Source organism: Capricornis sumatraensis, chromosome 14 (genome assembly GCF_032405125.1).
Source record: "Capricornis sumatraensis isolate serow.1 chromosome 14, serow.2, whole genome shotgun sequence".
In the NCBI taxonomy this organism is placed as follows: domain Eukaryota; kingdom Metazoa; phylum Chordata; class Mammalia; order Artiodactyla; family Bovidae; genus Capricornis; species Capricornis sumatraensis.
This window is the reverse complement of record NC_091082.1, coordinates 42,090,392-42,108,779: the sequence shown is the minus strand read 5'-3', so window position 1 is coordinate 42,108,779 and position 18,388 is coordinate 42,090,392. Positions and strand designations below refer to the sequence as shown.

At 39.8% G+C, this 18,388-nt stretch overlaps 1 protein-coding gene across 1 annotated transcript in view; it reads right to left on the bottom strand.

The window, feature by feature from the left end:
• The window catches only part of PLD5 (phospholipase D family member 5), a 390,092-nt gene that overhangs the window by 148,799 nt on the left and 222,905 nt on the right, over positions 1–18,388 (bottom strand). Inside the window, exon 3 of the mRNA XM_068986433.1 lies at positions 6,130–6,298. Coding sequence (XP_068842534.1) covers positions 6,130–6,298 — 169 coding nt within the window. The remainder of the gene's footprint in view (positions 1–6,129; positions 6,299–18,388) is intronic.

Here is an 18,388-nt window from a genome sequence, read left to right as displayed (position 1 = left end):
TTTCAGTCAGTACCTTACTTTGTAGAAATGGTAAAACTTGATGGCCTGGAGAAAACAGGATATGGATCCTTTAAGAACACCTGAAAAGAAAAAGCTGGCAGCAAGGACCTTTCTTTTTTCCATTTCTGATCTCTGTACAATTACCCCTATGGTGTGGTGAGAGGGTAGGAAGGAGTGAGCCAGGCTCTAAAAATAATCTCTGAAAGCCCAAGGCATGTGGTATTTGGACAAGTTCTTCTGGGCCTTTGTATCCTAAGTTCTTCTGTGAACACTGCTCTAGGACTTGAGGGTCAGATGAGGGGAGATGGGAAATGGAGAAAACTGGGGAGCAAGCATTCTATTCCAAGCAAGGAAAGCTTGCTCTTTCTTTCAGGACCAGAGTCCATGCCTGGTGTTTGACCAGTGGCAGTCACCAATGGACCAGAGGAAGAGGAGAAAAGCCACTGACTTGTTGCCATAGTGAGGCAGGAGATAGATGAGATCCAAGTTAGGCATTTACAATTGGCCCCCTGTTTACATTTCATGGGGCAGGGAAAAGGTGGGCTTCAAGCTGGACACTTAGAACTAGCTTCCTGTCTACATTTCCTGAGACAAGAGATAGGTGGGTTCCAGGTTAGGCATTTACGATCACCCTCCTGTTTATTCCCCAAAACAGAAATAACAACAGAGACAGGGTAAATAGCCAGGCTTTGTCTCCTGTGGACGCCTGAAGATAACAGTCATGGCAGCCACAAAGAGGCACTAAACTCTGTTTAAGAAAAGGATCAGGACATGGTATATTTTTTTGTCCTTGGGGCAAGGGAGATACTACGCATGTACAGAAGGACTTCTCGGGGGTCAAGAGGCAGGGGACGGCCATCAGGCCATACATCTTGCAATTTTCCCTCCCAGACACCTTGAGCTGGACTCCAACTTGGCAGAGGGGTACATGCACATCTGGGGAGGGGGTGGGTACAAGACAAATTAATCAGAGGCGCAAAACAAGATGATGGCCAGAGGGTGGACAAAGGTCCAGTGAGGGCAGACAAAGACAAAGTGCCCCCTTACAAAGAAATCTTGAGAAAGAAGAATGGAACTGGAGGAATCAACCTGCCTGACTTCAGGCTCTACTGCAAAGCCACAGTCATCAAGACAGTATGGTACTGGCACAAAGACAGAAATATAGACCAGTGGAACAAGATAGAAAGCCCAGAGATAAATCCACACACCTATGGACAGCTTATCTTTGACAAAGGAGGCAAGAATATACAATGGAGAAGAGACAATCTCTTTAACAAGTGGTGCTGGGAAAACTAGTCAACCACCTGTAAAAGAATGAAACTAGAACACTTTCTAACACCATACACAAAAATAAACTCAAAATGGATTAAAGATCTAAATGTAAAACCAGAAAGTATAAAACTCCTAGAGGAGAACATAGGCAAAACATTCTCTGACATAAATCACAGCAGGATCCTCTATGATCCACCTCCCAGAATATTGGAAATAAAAGCAAAAATAAACAAATGGGACCTAATTAAACTTAAAAGCTTCTGCACAACAAAGGAAAATATAAGCAAGGTAGAAAGACAGCCTTCAGAATGGGAGAAAATAATAGCAGATGAAGCAACTGACAAACAACTAATCTCAAAATTATACAAGCAACTTATGCAGCTCAACTCCAGAAAAATAAACGACCCAATCAAAAAATGGGCCAAAGAACTAAATAGACATTTCTCCAAAGAAGACATACAGATGGCTAACAAACACATGAAAAGATGCTCAACATCACTCATTATCAGAGAAATGCAAATCAAAACCACAATGAGGTACCACTTCACGTCAGTCAGAATGGCTGCGATCCAAAAGTCTACAAGCAATAAATGCTGGAGAGGGTGCGGAGAAAAGGGAACCCTCTTACACTCTTGGTGGGAATGCAAATTAGTAGAGCCACTATGGAGAACAGTGCAGAGATTCCTTAAAAAACTGGAAATAGAACTGCCTTATGACCCAGCAATCCCACTGCTGGGCATACACACCGAGGAAACCAGAATTGAAAGAGACACGTGTACCCCAATGTTCATCGCAGCACTGTTTATAATAGCCAAGACACGGAAGCAACCTAGATGTCCATCAGCAGATGAATGGATAAGAAAGCTGTGGTACTTATACACAATGGGGTATTACTCAGCCATTAAAAAGAATACACTTGAATCAGTTCTAATGAGGTGGATGAAACTGGAGCCGATTATACAGAATGAAGTAAGCCAGAAAGAAAAACACCAATACAGTATACTAATGCATATATATGGAATTTAGAAAGATGGTAACGATAACCCTGTATGTGAGACAGCAAAAGAGACACAGATGTATACAACAGTCTTTTGGACTCTTGTGGGAGAGGGAGAGGGTGGGATGATTTGGGAGAATGGCATTGAAACATGTATAATATCATATATGAAATGAACCGCCAGTCCAGGTTTGATGCATGATGCAGGATGCTTGGGGCTGGTGCACTGGGATGACCCAGAGGGATGGTACGGGGAGGGAAGAGGCAGAGGGGTTCAGGATTGGGAACACGTGTATACCTGTGGTGGATTCATGTTGATGTATGGCAAAACCAATACAATATTGTAAAGTAATTAACCTCCAATTAAAATAAATACATTTATATTAAAAAAAAGAAAGAAAAAAAAATCAAATCACCTAAAAAAAGTTTTTTTTCAAAGGTGCAACTCTCTTCCAGAGTTTGCCCATGCTTCCTTCTGTGTTGTACTCTGATTTTCTCTTTTTCCTTCCACCTCCTTGTCAGAATTTTCTTTTCAAGACAGGTAAGCACTGGGGATTTAGGCCCTAGCTGCTGGCCTTTGTGGTCCAGTGGACAGGAATTCTGGTTTATACCTGGGTGACCAGGGATCCATTCTTGGTCAGGGAACTAAGATCTCACTTCCAGCTACTGCTCACTGCTGCATGCATCTATAGTAGGAACCCTGTGAATGCTGCTGTCAACCTCCCCCCTTTCTCCTGTTCACCCCCTCGCACAGGGCACGGTACTCAGGGCCAGGAGCAGGCAGGAATAGGGAGAGTTGTTTATGCAATCAGTCTCACATTCTGCTTGAATCCATTTAATTTCCAAAGCAGGTAAAGCCCCTCTATTCCTCATGTCTGCAAATGCAGCCTTCTCCTTGTAAAGGGAAAAAGTGAAATTAGCTCAAAACTCTGCAGAAAACCAGTTGATGTTAAACTGTAAAGGAGCCTGGGGCTGTTGGGGGAATGAGAGGCAGTCAAAAGGCATCTCTGGTGGGAGTAGAGTGACTCCACTGGAAGATACCAGTTCACACCCAGGGTGTCTTCCCAGAGGTTTGCTGGGTGAGCTCAATAATAACCAGGTTGTTGTTACTGTTGTTCTCTAGGTGCTCTGTCGTGTCTGATTCTTTGAGACCTCATGGACTGCAGCTGGCCTGGCTCCTCTGTCCATGGAATTCTCCAGGCAAGAATACTGGAGTGGGTTGCCATTTTCTTCTTCAGGGGATCTTTCGGATCTAGGGATCAAACCCATGTTTGCATTGGCAGGTGGGTTCTTTACCACTGAGCCACTGCGGAAGCCCTAACTTAATATTTACTACTTAACAAATATTTACTGAACACTTAGTATGCATCAAGCACCATGGTAGGCACTGGTAAGCAACACAGATTGGGAGTCTCACTCATCCATTTCATCACTGCCCTGTGAGCAGTACTGAATACTAACCATAATGTAACTTTACGGGCCATGACGCAGAAAGGCCATGGCATTCTCTAATGACCCATCTTCTCCCAGAGTCTGAACACTGAAAGGGTTTGCTGGGCTCACAGAACAAGAGGTTGGAATGATGTAGTTCAGCTCTTTTCCAAGGTTTGCAAGTGTACGAACCACCTGGGAATTTGGCTGCCAACAGTTCCTCCCATTCCTGTACATGCATACTCCTCCTGGAGTCTCTTGTCCTTCCCTGGCCATGTGACTGTTTTAGACTAAGAGAATGTAGTAAAGTTCTGGGAGCCCAAGCATTAAGAGGTCTTATAGTTTTCATTTGCACTTTCCCGGGATCCAACTGCCCTATAAAAACCTTGGTTTAGATTACTGAATGGTGAGTGTCCATACGTAGAGAATGAGCCTGTCTGGCCCTCGGTCAGCCCAGGCTCAGCTACCCTCCTACCTCCACACAACTGTATAAGTAATCCCAGCCAGCACTACTGGAGCCAAAGAACTGTCAGCCAACTCACAGAATCATAGGAAATAATAATGAGTGAGTTTTGGAGTTGTTTGTGAAACCACCATAGAAAATTAAACAGACTACTGCTGGGAAAATTTACAGCATGTGGCATTGGCTATGGGACTAGGTGGTGAGATGGACTGGAATCTCATTCTGTTACTCAAGGCTGGAAGAACAGGAAAGAAATTGTTTTCGAGTCCTTGAGAAAGTAATGGTAGAAAGTTTGACAAAGCTACTGCCTGCTGTAAAGCAGGAGACAGAAAATGTGATGAATGGGTTGGGAGATCCGGCTAACGTGATTGTTCAGGCAGGTTATCAAAGCTCTGGTGGTACATGATAAGAAGGAATTAGTTCGTTTTCATGCAGAACTTTGAGAGAAATGCAGAAAATCTGGGACAGTCTCTCAGTTTAGTAAAACATTCTCAAAGTGAGAAATGGCCGCAGGGTAAAGAGCAAATCAAAGTTGTGGCTGTAACAGTGCACATTGAGTCCTCTGATGGATTAAAAGTGGGAGGTGACAGACCGTCTCAGACAAAAGGACTCCTGGAAGTGAGAAGAGTGAGGTTCTGAAGAATCTTGACTCACCATCCGCGGTAGAAAAAGACCCACCTGTGAGTTATTAGCTTTTTGCTAATAGAGTGGATTATCACTGAATACATAGAAAGTTTTTAAGGGGCTGTTCCATTTTGAACTACTTAAAAAGGGACATTGATGGTTTAAAATATAAAGAGGTCTCTTGGGCTTAGATTTCTACTGGCAGAAAGTCAACTAAGAAAATAAGTCTGAAGCAAACACAGACTTATTTTCTTATGAAAAAGAAAGAAAAGCATAGGGGGTGGAGCAATGAGTTTCTGAGAACAGTAGATTAGGAAAGTACTCCTGGGAAGCACAACTAGGTCCCAATCTACAAACATTCCCTGTTCTCCAAGTTCGGAAAACTGGTGATGTGTCAGGCTGGCTTTCAAAACTGCTGTGGACTCATGGGGCTTCTCAGGTGGGGCTAGTGTTAAAGAACACAGCTGCCAGTGCAGGAGACATAAGAGGTGAGGGTTCGATCCCTGGATTGGGAAGATCCCTTGGAGGAGGGCGTGGCAACCCACTTCACTATCGTTGTTTGGAGAATCCCATGGACAGAGGAAACTGACGGGCTACAGTCCATAGGATCGCAAAGATCTGGACATGACTGAATCAGCTTAGCACATACACATGTGGACTCATGACTAATTTCAATTTAGGCCAAAGGTCATACACTTGATAGCTCAGTGCTATCAAGGTTGTACTGACAAAAGGAAAACACATGAATGATTACCTGGATTATTTTCATATCTCCAGGATAGCATTTCATTCAGAAATCATTTCAATCATTTAGTCAGTTTTTTAAAGGTTGTTCCTATAACTAGTAAACTTCTTTCTCCTATTCACCCAAATACGACAGTCAAGAATATACAGCTATACCGGAAAGTGTGACTCCACTATTTAAAAAGTTGGCTCTGTGCCACAAAGACAAATTAAGAAACCAATGAACCAAATAAATGTCTAAGCAAGCAGTTACAGAATTACAACTGAAAACATGCAGGTTGTGCAAGGTAGAATTCTGCAGTGTGCCATCAACAGACACCACAATGGGAAGACATCCCTGAGGTTGTCCGATACAGCATAAAGAGCCTCTTCTTTTAAAGGATGAGGTATGATTTTGCCCCTGAAAACCTGGCATTCTAGTAGAAACTGAGCAACCGTTGATTAACAATGGCACATACATATAAATGTAATAATGAACACGAACTATGGGTATAGATAGAAAAAATGAACTTGAACTTGAGGAGTGGAAGCAAGAATACTGCAGGGTATAAAATGCACAAAAGTCAAATCATCACACACATTAGAGGATGCAGCTTACCTGACATGCTGATGGATGACTGTGGTTGAGATCCCAATGGGAAGATACTATGTCAACAGACTTTCTGGCCATGCTGAGTAAATTCATCCAGCCTTGGAAAAGTGATAAGTGAAATGGTGCATTTTCTGAATAGTTAAGGCCTTCAGGAATATTTTCCACCAGGGCAATTCTTAGAAAAGATTTTGAAAAACAAACAAACAAAATCTAGTCAAATTTGAAGCCACAGATCTTTACACATACATACAGAGACATCTGAAAAATATTCTTTACTCTTTCTGAAAGTATATGTTCCTCATAATTTACATTTTTCATCAAAGGATTTTAATATTTCCCCTATACTAATCTACTGTGTTCTGAGTTTATGCTCCGCTTCTCCCCAGTTAGCACTCATATTTCAGAAAATCATGGTATATATCCCTAACGTCTAGTGTCCAACTAGCCTTGAGAAAAAATCCAGAGTATCCTACACAAGCATCTTCCTCTAGTAATATTTCTTTTTTCCCCTTACAGTAATGCTATTTTTAAAAAAGATACTACTTCTGTGAGCTACTTAAGACCATAAATTAATTTTGCATATCTCTAGTTTCTAGTATAATGTTGAACATATAATAGAACTAGTTCAGAAACAAAAATGTTGTTAGGTTTATTACTACCAGAAAATAAAAATAGCAAATGCTATTACTATTGCTTAGAACCTCTGTTAACGCTTTGCAGCCTAAGACATAAAATGATACTAAGAAGGAAATTTTAAAACTTGCCTGTTGCAGGGATTTGTTGAAGTTGGAGATAGGGAATGTATAAAATATTAGCAATAACCAAGCCCTAAATAAACTGCAGGGGCTTCCCTGGTGGCTCAGTGGTAAAGAATCTGCTTGCCGATGTAGAAGATTGAGTTCGATCCCTGGGTGGGGAAGATCCCCTGGAGAAGGATATGGCAACCTACTACAGTGTTCTTGCTTGGAAAATTCCATGGACAGAGGAGACTGGTGGGCTACAGTCCATGGGATCACAAAGAGTCACCCACAACTGAGCACTACAACCATGGCAGAATGGGCTTCCAGAGACTAAACTACAACCAGTATTATCCGAATAAATGTGCCTTCTCTTTTTATATCACTACTTCCTCATTTCTTGACAACATGTACACTGTGGCTTCCCTTGGTACTGTGTGGTTTCACTTCTGAGTTAGCCCAGGTGACACATAACATTTCAATAAAGGGACAAACAACTTTTTTTTCCAGTTTAAGAAACATAAATTCTCCTGCAACTCTTGATGGGAAGCTCCAAACTCTTATGAAGATATCTGTAAGCCCTTCCAGAACAAAGATCTTTTTTATTCAAAGCTAGGTATCCTTAGAGTTGGATACATAATTAGGGCTCGAGAAATAGAATGAATTTCAGCTTCCAATATAGAATCCAAAACTTCTCAATAAAACTGTTAACTGTGTCTCTTAATAAGACTCATTCCATTTAGCCAGTTTTGGAAACAAAAACAATACTCATAGTAAAATGTCTATGTATTTGACGAATATCAAGCCCAAATAAGGTTTAGCTATATGTCTTGCAGACATCCACAAATTTAGGGTTCAATCACCCAACCACTACCCACAATTGAATTTAAAATTTTTTGGAGCCCTTAGGAGCAGCAAAAGCAAATCACTCACTGTACACAACACAGAAAGGACTACAACAAAACTCTTTAGTTCTCTGGAATTTATAATCCAGTGAAAGAGCTTGTCTCATATGTAATGACTTAAACAGAAAGTAGACTTTAAGAAGTGGCAAAACAAGAGTAAGGATTAATTAGATGGATAATGCACCATCTAAAGTTCCACTGGAGCATGAGAAGAAAGGAAAAGATAATTAAGTTACCAGCATCTGGAACTGAAGAAAGTGGGACTTGAGTTTGCAAAGATAGAATTATTTTTACAGGTGAGCTGGAAGAGAAAGATATTCTAGGAAGGAGGAGGAACTTTTAAAACATGGTGTGTTTGGATACTTGAGAGTTGGGTGGCCAAGGGGAGTGTGAGGTGGAAGAGTTGTGGCAGGGGCTTGCCATGGTGAAGAAGAATGGAAACGTCTGTAGGGATCACACTGTAGAGGTTGTGAACCAAGAAGAGAACCTTGGACTTAATTGTGATGCTTTTGAGAGTGACCAAGTACATTTTAGGGGTCTAACTCTGACAGCACACCTGTATACCACTGAAAGAAGATGACAATCAGTAAAAGGTCCATTGAAACTGACAAGGAGCATGATTGAGAGAGATTATCAAGGCGAAAAAGAAGAGAAAACCAGCTCATGATCTAATGTAGGAGGAATGCCTACATTTTTCTGGTTAGTAGGGTGTGAAGCAGATGAGAAGATTCAGAAGTGACCGAAAGAGTCAGGAAGACAGGAGAGGTCTAGGAGAATGCAGTGTTTGGGAAGCCAAAGTGGCAGAGGGTCAAAAAGGTGGAGATGGGATATTTTTATCCAGGTCAAAGCCTTTGAAGGCAAGATGCTGAAGTTGGATATCTTAATTCTATCCACACTTAAAGTCCAATTATCTATATTAACAGTAGCTAGACATAGCATGAAGAAATGATTCCAGTTAATCAGCAATTTCAGTCCCCCCTACAACTAAGGAATATATTCTAAAATCAAACAAAAAAAGAATCCCAATAAACAAAATAAAAATAGAACATCATTTAACAAATAGTACTAGGTAGTTTCAATTTTACTTCAATATAAAAGTCATGCTGAGAAAGACAAAGAAAAGAGTCAAGAAGGCCTGATAAACCAAACATACACAGCAATGGATATAGAGTTACCTGTACAGTTGTAAGTGGTTCTGCACCACCCCTCTCTTCATAGCACACACATGGTTTCTGGTAGGCATACAATACGGATTCCCAATTTCTTTTAGAAATCTTTAGACCAGATATTCTTAATCTTGGATGCATGAATAGAATTTAGGGTGACCTGTGAGCTTGATCTTTATTCTCCTTCATCTCTAACTGAAATTTAACATTCCCCTCAGTTACAGACATAGGCAAAAAATGACAGGAACATTAAAAGAACCTGTGATTCTGCTATCATGAAAAATTTTCATACCATGGTACTATTACTACTACTGACATCTCCAAGTATTCATATTTATCGCTACTTTGAAATTATGGGACTCATCAGATCTTATTATTTCTTGAATATGTAGTATACTATACCACATTTTAAATTTAATTAATTTAATTACCACATTTAATTAGGAATTACTATACCACATTTTACAAAATATTTTGGATAAATTTATTTTAATGTTACTGGTTTTCTTTGGAATCCAATGTATTTCAACTTATGCATTTAAAACATTATTCATGAAAGGAGTCCATTGGCTTCAGCAGACTACTAATAGTGTCTATGGCACAAAAAAGAAATACTATCAAATACATAATATATCATCTATTCCTTTTTTTTCTACTTCAAACACATTCTTAAAAGTTTTTTTTCCCATTATTGAAGTCTTAGAAGTAGATAAGATTATCAAGAGAGATTTTTAAGAGATGGGAACTGGGTCAAAGCCTAGTATGAAAAACATCTAATCACATCTAGCTAAGATCATGACATCTAGCTAAGATCATGGCATCTGGTCCCATCAATGCATGGCAAAAAGATGGGGAAAAAATGGAAACAGTGACAGATTTTATTTTCTTGGGCTCCAAAATAGCTGTGGATGGTGACTGCAGCCACAAAATTAAAAGACACTTGCTTCTTGAAAGAAAGCTATAATAAACCTAGACAGTGTATTAAAAAGCAGAGACATCACTTTACCAACAAAGGTCCGTATCGTCAAACCTATGATTTAGCCAATAGTCACATTCAGATGTGAGAGTTGGATCATGAAGAAGCACTGAAGAATGGATGCTTCTGAACTGTGGTGCTGGAGAAGACTCTTGAGAGTCCCTTAGACAGCAAGAAGATCAAATCAGTCAATCCTAATGGAAATCAGTCCTGAATATTCATTGGAAGGACTGATGCTGAAGCTGAAGCTCCAATACTTTAGCCACCTGATGTGCAGAGCTGACTCATTGGCAAAGACCTTAATGCTGGGAAAGACTGAAAGGCAGGAGGAGAAGGGGAGAACAGAATATGAGATGTTTGGATGGCATCACTGACTCAATGGACAAGAGTCTGCGCAAACTCCAAGAGATAGTGAAGGACAAGGAAGCCTGGTGTGCTGCAGTCCATGGGATCGCAAAGAGACATGACTGAGCAACTAAAGAACAACAAATTACATCTAGAGAACATCTAGAAAACATCCAGAGAAAGTGGGGCAGGTGAAGAAGACAAGAAATTGTTGGAAAGACTGGAGAAGAAGAGTGAAATTTCCTGGAAGTCAAAGAAGGGCATATTTATTATTATTATTTGTGTTTTACTAAATAGAAAAGTAAATAATGAATTTATACTAAATATAAAAATAGAGACACCACCAAAGGTCTGGAGACCACACCTGTGTTTGGTAATGAATTCTGGGGAAACTCTGCTCACCTCACTTTCCTCCTCTCTCATTTTACCTGGAGAACTTGACTGTTCCTTCTGTAACTCACCACTTGTTTCCTATATGCTCCTAGAAAAGGTCTTTGGAAACCAGCCTTGAAATGACTGGACTTACTTTTGTGACCTATCATTGTATTGTCTTTAACAACCAACAGCTAGCTGCTCTACAGGGGCTCGAATCGAAATAACATACATACAGAGCTCAGTTCCATGGATAGCAGCCCTGTTACACTCTTATTTCTCAAGCAAGGAAAAACGAGGGCAGAAATCATCAAAACTCACGTTTGGGCAAATCCCCAGAATTCCTGCATGCCTTCTCTAAGTGAATTATGCCCAAAGGCATAGCACTATTTCTGACACCTAATAACAGGGGAAAAGTTGAATATATAGAGACACAGACAGCAAAAATCTGTTTTATGCCTCTTTTGATGGTACTGAGAGACAACTACAAATGATTGAAATGGTGAGTCCAGGGAATTTAGATGGAATAAATATTATATTGTTAATAGATTTTTACAGTAGAATTCTAGCTGCTGTTAGTAATAGTATGCATTTTACTTTCCAAACTTAATGTGATCGTCAACATTTCTCTTTCAGTTCAGGAACAATATCTAACCTTCTCAAAGAAATAGCTGTAGTTCTATAAGCTACAAAAAAGGGAACCCTGGCAACTGCTAACTTTATTTAAAATGTGGCACATGTGTTTGTATTGATAAGCACAAGAATCCTTATAAATTATATTTTCACATACATATCACTTTGCTGTTATTATAGAGAAATATTTAAGACAAAAAGATTTTCAATAAGGTAGACAAAACTCAGCTCTGCTAGCTATTACCTATGTAACCTTGGACAGATGACTAACCTCTTAAAATATATTTCCACTTTTGGAAAAAAAAGTTATTTTTTTTTTAGAGGAGATAATCAATGTAAAGAAAGTGCTCGAACATTGCTTGCTTCATAGTGAGCACTAAATAATAGATAAATTTTTAAAGTAATTTACAGTCTGAAAACATAATTTGAAAAAATTTCTCCAAGTTCTCAAACTGATATAACACAGTTACTAGAAACAGTCTACACATATTGGTTAAAAGAATCTTATATCTGGGACCTACTTGATATTTTCAGAGAGAATGTGAACTTTATTTCATGTGTGAGTATAACAGATCGTTATTATGAGGTGATGACCTACACAGGTGCTTTACAGTTAATTCATTGACATTCATTCTTTAGATCTTGGCTATCTGATGGCATAATCAATGAAGCTGAACAGATGGCCACAACTCATCAATACAATTAGTTTTGCACTCAAAAATAAAGTGATACCGGCATTGTACCCTTTCTGTGGGTCATCTGGCTATAATTAAAGCCCAGGATTGACAAGGCAAATGTTAATCTTCCGGAAGTACCTTGGAGTCTCTGAGACTGAGGTAGAAGCAACTCATATGTCCTGCTACTCATATGGAAGATTCAGTGGCCAGTACTGGATGTGGAAATAGTTGATACAGATCTCTTGAGCTGGCTTTAATATAAGTGAGATATATTTTTCTGTAAACAGAAGGAGTGTTACTCACCATCTGGTTCTACAAGGATGGATTCCCTGACCTACATTACATCCTGAAAGGAGCTTAAGGTGAAGATCAGGATGAGGCACTTTGTGCCCTGGGAAAACAGGCAAACAGGTCATTAGATAGGCATATTTCAGAAGGTTTTTATGAAGCCAGACTTTTGCATTTTCCAAGACTCTTGCTTTTCCATTTTGGAAAAGCACTATAACTGTGGTATCTGTTCCTCATGACTAGCAGCAACCTTCTATCAAAATGTATGCTGGATGACACATATTCCTTAGCCAAAATCACACATATACTGGCCTCTTCCCTACCTCTTTGGAGCATTTCCTCCGAGCTATCTGAGAGGCTGTCTCCTGGGCTATAGTTCTCAGTAAGTCTGTGAGAACAAATGAAACTCACAGCTCTCACGCTGTGCATTTTTTATTTCAGTTGACATTTCATTTTTTCCAAGAATTGGGTCAAGGTGAGTTTACTTGAGAAAGACGGCAGAAAGGATACCAGATAGGCCTGGCTGACTAACAGGATCCAAATCATTCTTAATCTGGCATAGGGAAGAACACAGCTGAATATTAAAGTAATTGGGGATTTGCCATAACAATTTTTAGCCAATTTTGAAACATTTGAAGTCCACAAAAAAGTTGCAAGAATAGTACAGTGAATACTGTATTTCAGGAAAGAATATTATATATGCTATACATATACATATGCAATTTTTAGTAAACCATTTGAGAGTAATGTTACAGACATTGAGATAATTCTCTCAATCTTGAGTATGCATTTCTAACAAGCAGACCAGGTTTCTAAATAAAATAAAATTATCACACAGTAACCATAACATTGTGTGCATGCTCAGTCACTCAGATGTGTCTGACTCTTTGTGACCACCATGGACTGTAGCCCTCCAGGCTCCTTCCTCCATGGGACTTTTCTGGCAAGAATATTGAAGCAGGTTGCCATTTCCTACTCCAGAAGACCTTCCTGACCCAGGGATTGAACCCACATCTCCTGCATTGGTAGGCAGATTCTTTAACACTGTGCCACTTTTATAGTCCTATTACCTAATATTTAAAATTCCACAAATGTTCCAATAATGTCTTCTGTTTTTTTTTTTTTTGATCCAAGATCCAATCAATGTTTATCATCGCACTTAGTTGTTGTGTCTCTTTAGTTTCAGAGAGTTTCCTAGCCTATTCTTGTTTTGTTTACCATGATGTTGACAATTCAGAAGAGCCCAAGTCAGTTGTTTTGCTAAATACTCCTGGATTTGATTTGCTTGGTTGTTACCACATAAGTATATTTAGGATAAGTATTTTTGGTTGGAATGGTACATACATAATGTGTCCTTCTAAGTGTGTCATATGAGGTAGCACATGATTTTGGGCTGTCCCACTCCTGTTGATGTTAAGTTTGATCACTTGATGAAAGGGGTGTCTGTTAGATTTTTCATTTGAGCAGGACCATCCTTCCTCTATAGTTAATAAGTGATTTGTGCAGAGGTGACTTCAGATGGCACAAATATTTTCTTTCCCAACATTTTACTCACTGATTTGGCTTCCATCCATTTATGATTTCTTTCTGAATAGGTTTTTATTATCAGTTCAATTTCAGTTCAGTTCAGTCACTCAGTGGTGTCTGACCCTTTGCGACCCCATGAATCACAGCATGCCAGGCCTCCCTGTCCATCACCAACTCCCAGAGTTCACTCAAACTCATGTCCATCGAGTTAGTGATCCCATCCAGCCATCTCATCCTCTGTCATCCCCTCCTCCTCCTGCCCCCAATTCCTCCCAGCATCAGGGTCTTTTGCAATGAGTCAACTCTTTGCATGAGGTGGCAGAACTACTGGAGTTTCAGCTTTAGCCTCAGTCCTTCCAATGAACACCCAGGGCTGATCTCCTTTAGGATGGACTGGTTGGATCTCCTTGCAATCCAAGGGACTTTCGAGAGTCTTCTCCAATACCACAGTTCAAAAGGATCAATTCTTCAGCGCTCAGCTTTCTTCACAGTCCAACTCTCACATCCATACATGACCACTGGAAAAACCATAGCCTTGACTAGACAGACCTTTTTTGGCAAAGTAATATCTCTGCTTTTCAATATACTATCTAGGTTAGTCATAACTTATCTTCCAAGGAGTAAGTGTCTTTTAATTTCATGGCTGCAATCACCATCTACAGTGATTTGGGAGCCCAAAAAAATAAAGTCTGACACTGTTTCCACTGTTTCCCCATCTATTTCCCATGAAGTGATGGGACCAGATGCCATGATCTTAGCTTTCTGAATGTTGAGCTATAAGCCAACTTTTTCACTCTCCTCTTTCACTTTCATCAAGAGGCTTTTTAGTTCCTCTTCACTTTCTGCCATAAGGGTGGTGTCATCTGCATATCTGAGCTTATTGACATTTCTCCCGGCAATCTTGATTCCAGCTTGTGTTTCTTCCAGTCCAGCATTTCTCATGATGTACTCTGCATAGAAATTAAATAAACAGGGTGACAATATACAGCCTTGACGTACTCCTTTTCCTATTTGGAACCAGTCTGTTGTTCCATGTCCAGTTCTAACTGTTGCTTCCTGACCGGCATATAGGTTTCTCAAGAGGCAGGTCAGGTGGTCTGGTATTCCCATCTCTTTCAGAATTTTCCAGTTTATTGTGATCCTCACAGTCAAAGGCTTTGGCATAGTCAAGAAAACAGAAATAGATGTTTTTCTGGAACTCTCTTGCTTTTTCGATGATCTTGGAAATGTGGACAATTTGATCTCTGGTTCCTCTGCCTTTTCTAAAACCAGCTTGAACATCAGGAAGTTCACGGTTCACGTATTGCTGAAGCCTGGCTTGGAGAATTTTGAGCATTACTTTACTAACGTGTGAGATGAGTGCAATTGTGCGGTAGTTTGAGCATTCTTTGGCATTGCCCTTCTTTGGGATTGGAATGAAAACTGACCTTTTCCAGTCCTGTGGCCACTGCTGAGTTTTCCAAATTTGCTGGCATATTGAGTGCAGCACTTTCACAGCACCATCTTTCAGGATATGAAATAGCTCAACTGGAATTGCATCAGCTCCACTAGCTTTGTTCGTAGTGATGCTTTCTAAGGCCCACTTGACTTCACATTCCAGGATGTCTGGCTCTAGGTGAGTGATCACACCACCATGATTATCTGGGTCTTGAAGCTCTTTTTTGTACAGTTCTTCTGTGTATTCTTGCCACCTCTTCTTAATATCTTCTGCTTCTGTTAGGTCCAGACCATTTCTGCCCTTTATTGAGTCTATCTTTGCATGAAATGTTCCCTTGGTATCTCTAATTTTCTTGTAGGGATCTCTAGTCTTTCCCATTCTGTTGTTTTCCTCTATTTCTTTGCATTGATCACTGAGGAAGGCTTTCTTATCGCTTCTTGCTATTCTTTGGAACTCTGCATTCAGATGCTTATATCTTTCCTTTTCTCATTTGCTTTTCGCTTCTCTTCTTCTCAAGCTATTTGTAAGCCCTCCCCAGACAGCCATTTTGCTTTTTTGCATTTCTTTTCCACGGAGATGGTCTTGATCCCTGTCTCCTGTACAATGTCACGAACCTCCGTCCATAGTTCATCAGGCACTCTATCAGATCTAGTCCCTTAAATTTATTTGTCACTTCCACTGTATAATCATAAGGGACTTGATTTAGGTCTTACCTGAATGGTCTAGTGGTTTTCCCTACTTTCTTCAATTTCAGTCTGAATTTGGCAATAAGGAGCTCATGATCTGAGCCACAGTCAGCTCACAGTCTTGGTTTTTGCTGACTGTATAGAGCTTCTCCATCTTTGAAAAAAATATAATCAATCTGATTTCAGTGTTGATCATCTGGTGATGTCCATGTGTAGAGTCTTCTCTTGTGTTGTTGGAAGAGAGTGTTTGTTATGACCAGTGTGGTCTCTTGGCAAAACTCTATTAGCCTTTGCCCTGCTTCACTCCATACTTCATGGCCAAATTTGCCTGTTACTCCAGGTGTTTCTTGACTTCCTACTTTTGCATTCCAGTGTCCCCTATAATGAAAAGGACATCTTTTTTGGGTGTTAGTTCTAAAAGGTCTTGTAGGTCTTCTGTTAATAATTGTCTATCATTTTTATATATGTTGGTTGGAAGTATTTTGTAAGGAAAATTTTTTTCATGTCCCATCACATTTTTTTACATTTAAAAATATATTCACTTCATCAGTATGCAATTATGGATTCTTTTCTTTAAATTCAAAGTGTTATAGTCTATTACTGCCCTTATTCGTTGAGATGCTCAAATTGTTGTATATATTGCCAATGGAGGCCCCTGGAAGCTGTCTCTTTTGTCTTTTTGATGTTGCTTTCAGTTTTTGAATACTTTCTTATTTTTTGTCACCAGGCTTTCAATTACACTAATTAAAAAAAATTTTTATTTTAATTATTCATTTATTTAATCTATTTATTTTTGGTTGCACTGGGTCCTCACTGCTGCACACAGGTTTTGTCTCGTTGTGGTGAGTGAGGACTTCTCGTTGCAGTGACTGAGGGCTTCTCATTGCAGTGACTTCTCTTGTTGTGGAATATGGCTCTAGCTGTGGGTTTCAGTCATTGTGGTACATGGGCCCTAGATCATGTGGGCTTCAGTAATGGAGGTGCGAGTGCTTAGTTGCCCCTCAGCATGTGGGATCTTCCTGGACCAGGGACCTAACCTGTGTCCCCTGCACTGGCAGGTGGATTCTTAACCACTGGACCACCGGGAAAGCCCTACATTAACTTTTCAATCAACTTTACAAGACTACAGCTGCATAGACTATGAGTTTGAGTTGACAGTAGCAGATCCCTGTTTGTGTAAATCTAGAAAGTTCAGATTAAAGCCTCATTAATTCCTGGTCTATAATTGTATTAAGCAAAGAACAACATGCTTTTCTTTATGGAGAGTGGCAGTATAGCATTAGAAAGGTTATTATTGTAGCAATTATCCTTTCTTTGTATATTAAAGTTTAAAAGTACATTCACAGATAATATTATACATCATTATCTCAAAGAGACACTAAGACAGGCATGATCCGAATTTTGGAGATGAAGAGAGCCAGGCTCCTAGTGGCCAGATGTCACGCAGGTGGACAGAATGCTACACAGAAGGGATTTAAACTCAGGTCTGTCTCAGCTCATGTGCATTGCACAGCACTAGGTTAGGTCCCGGTCTTATCTGTGAAGGTTCTCCACAGCGATCGGGTCTATGGAAGCAACAAGTAGAGTGATGCTAAAAAACAGAAGCTGCTGCACTAGAGGGAAGGTCAGCTTGGCTTGAGATCTGAACTTTGTCTGGAGAAGAGGTGAAGATACTCTTTGCTCTATGCTCCACTCTGGCCCTGTCAGTAAGGACACCTACAGTGACAGAAAGGCACACTTGTCCATGGCTCAATACGTCTTGATACTGGCCTAGAAAGGAAGAAACCATCAGAGAAGAAAGGAGCCAGAGTGCATGAAGACAAAAAGGAAAAATATAAGATGTGAACGAAGAAGTAGGGAGCTCATGGATGAAAAGACCCTGACACTGTCCTCAAAAACACATTGTAGGAAGCCAGATGATTGAAAATGAAATGGCTAAGATGCAAAAGGCCAAATGGAAAAACAGATTTGCATTCAAGTCAGTTATTACCCTTTGACATCTATCAATAGAGTAATTATACTACTACCATTAATACTTTAACTGAACAATGTTCAATTGAGGGCTTATTTTGTGTCAAGCACTACATTACTACATTAATTAATGTTCACAAGAATTTGTAGAGGCAGGTACTGTAATTATTCCCATCTGGGTGGGGGATGAAGAAACTGAGACATAAAGAAGTTTAAGTAATGTGTCCAAGGGTTAGTGACTGATGGGGCCTGGGTAGGATGATTGCTGACTATATCTTCTTAACCATTATGTTCCACTGTCACTTCCAATTTTCAAAGCAAAAAAAAAAAAAACAGGCAGAGGTACAAAATGCAATTTACTTCCCACATTCTTAATGTATCTTCAGTGAATCACATCCATAAATACCCTGGGGGATGAATTTGTGACAGTAAATGCTAGAGAGACAAGCAGAGCCCTTTTTTGTTAGGATTTATTCTCTCACAGTCTGCTTTTTAATTTCTGAGTTTTTGTTTTCTTTTGTTTATTTTACAAAAGACACATTCT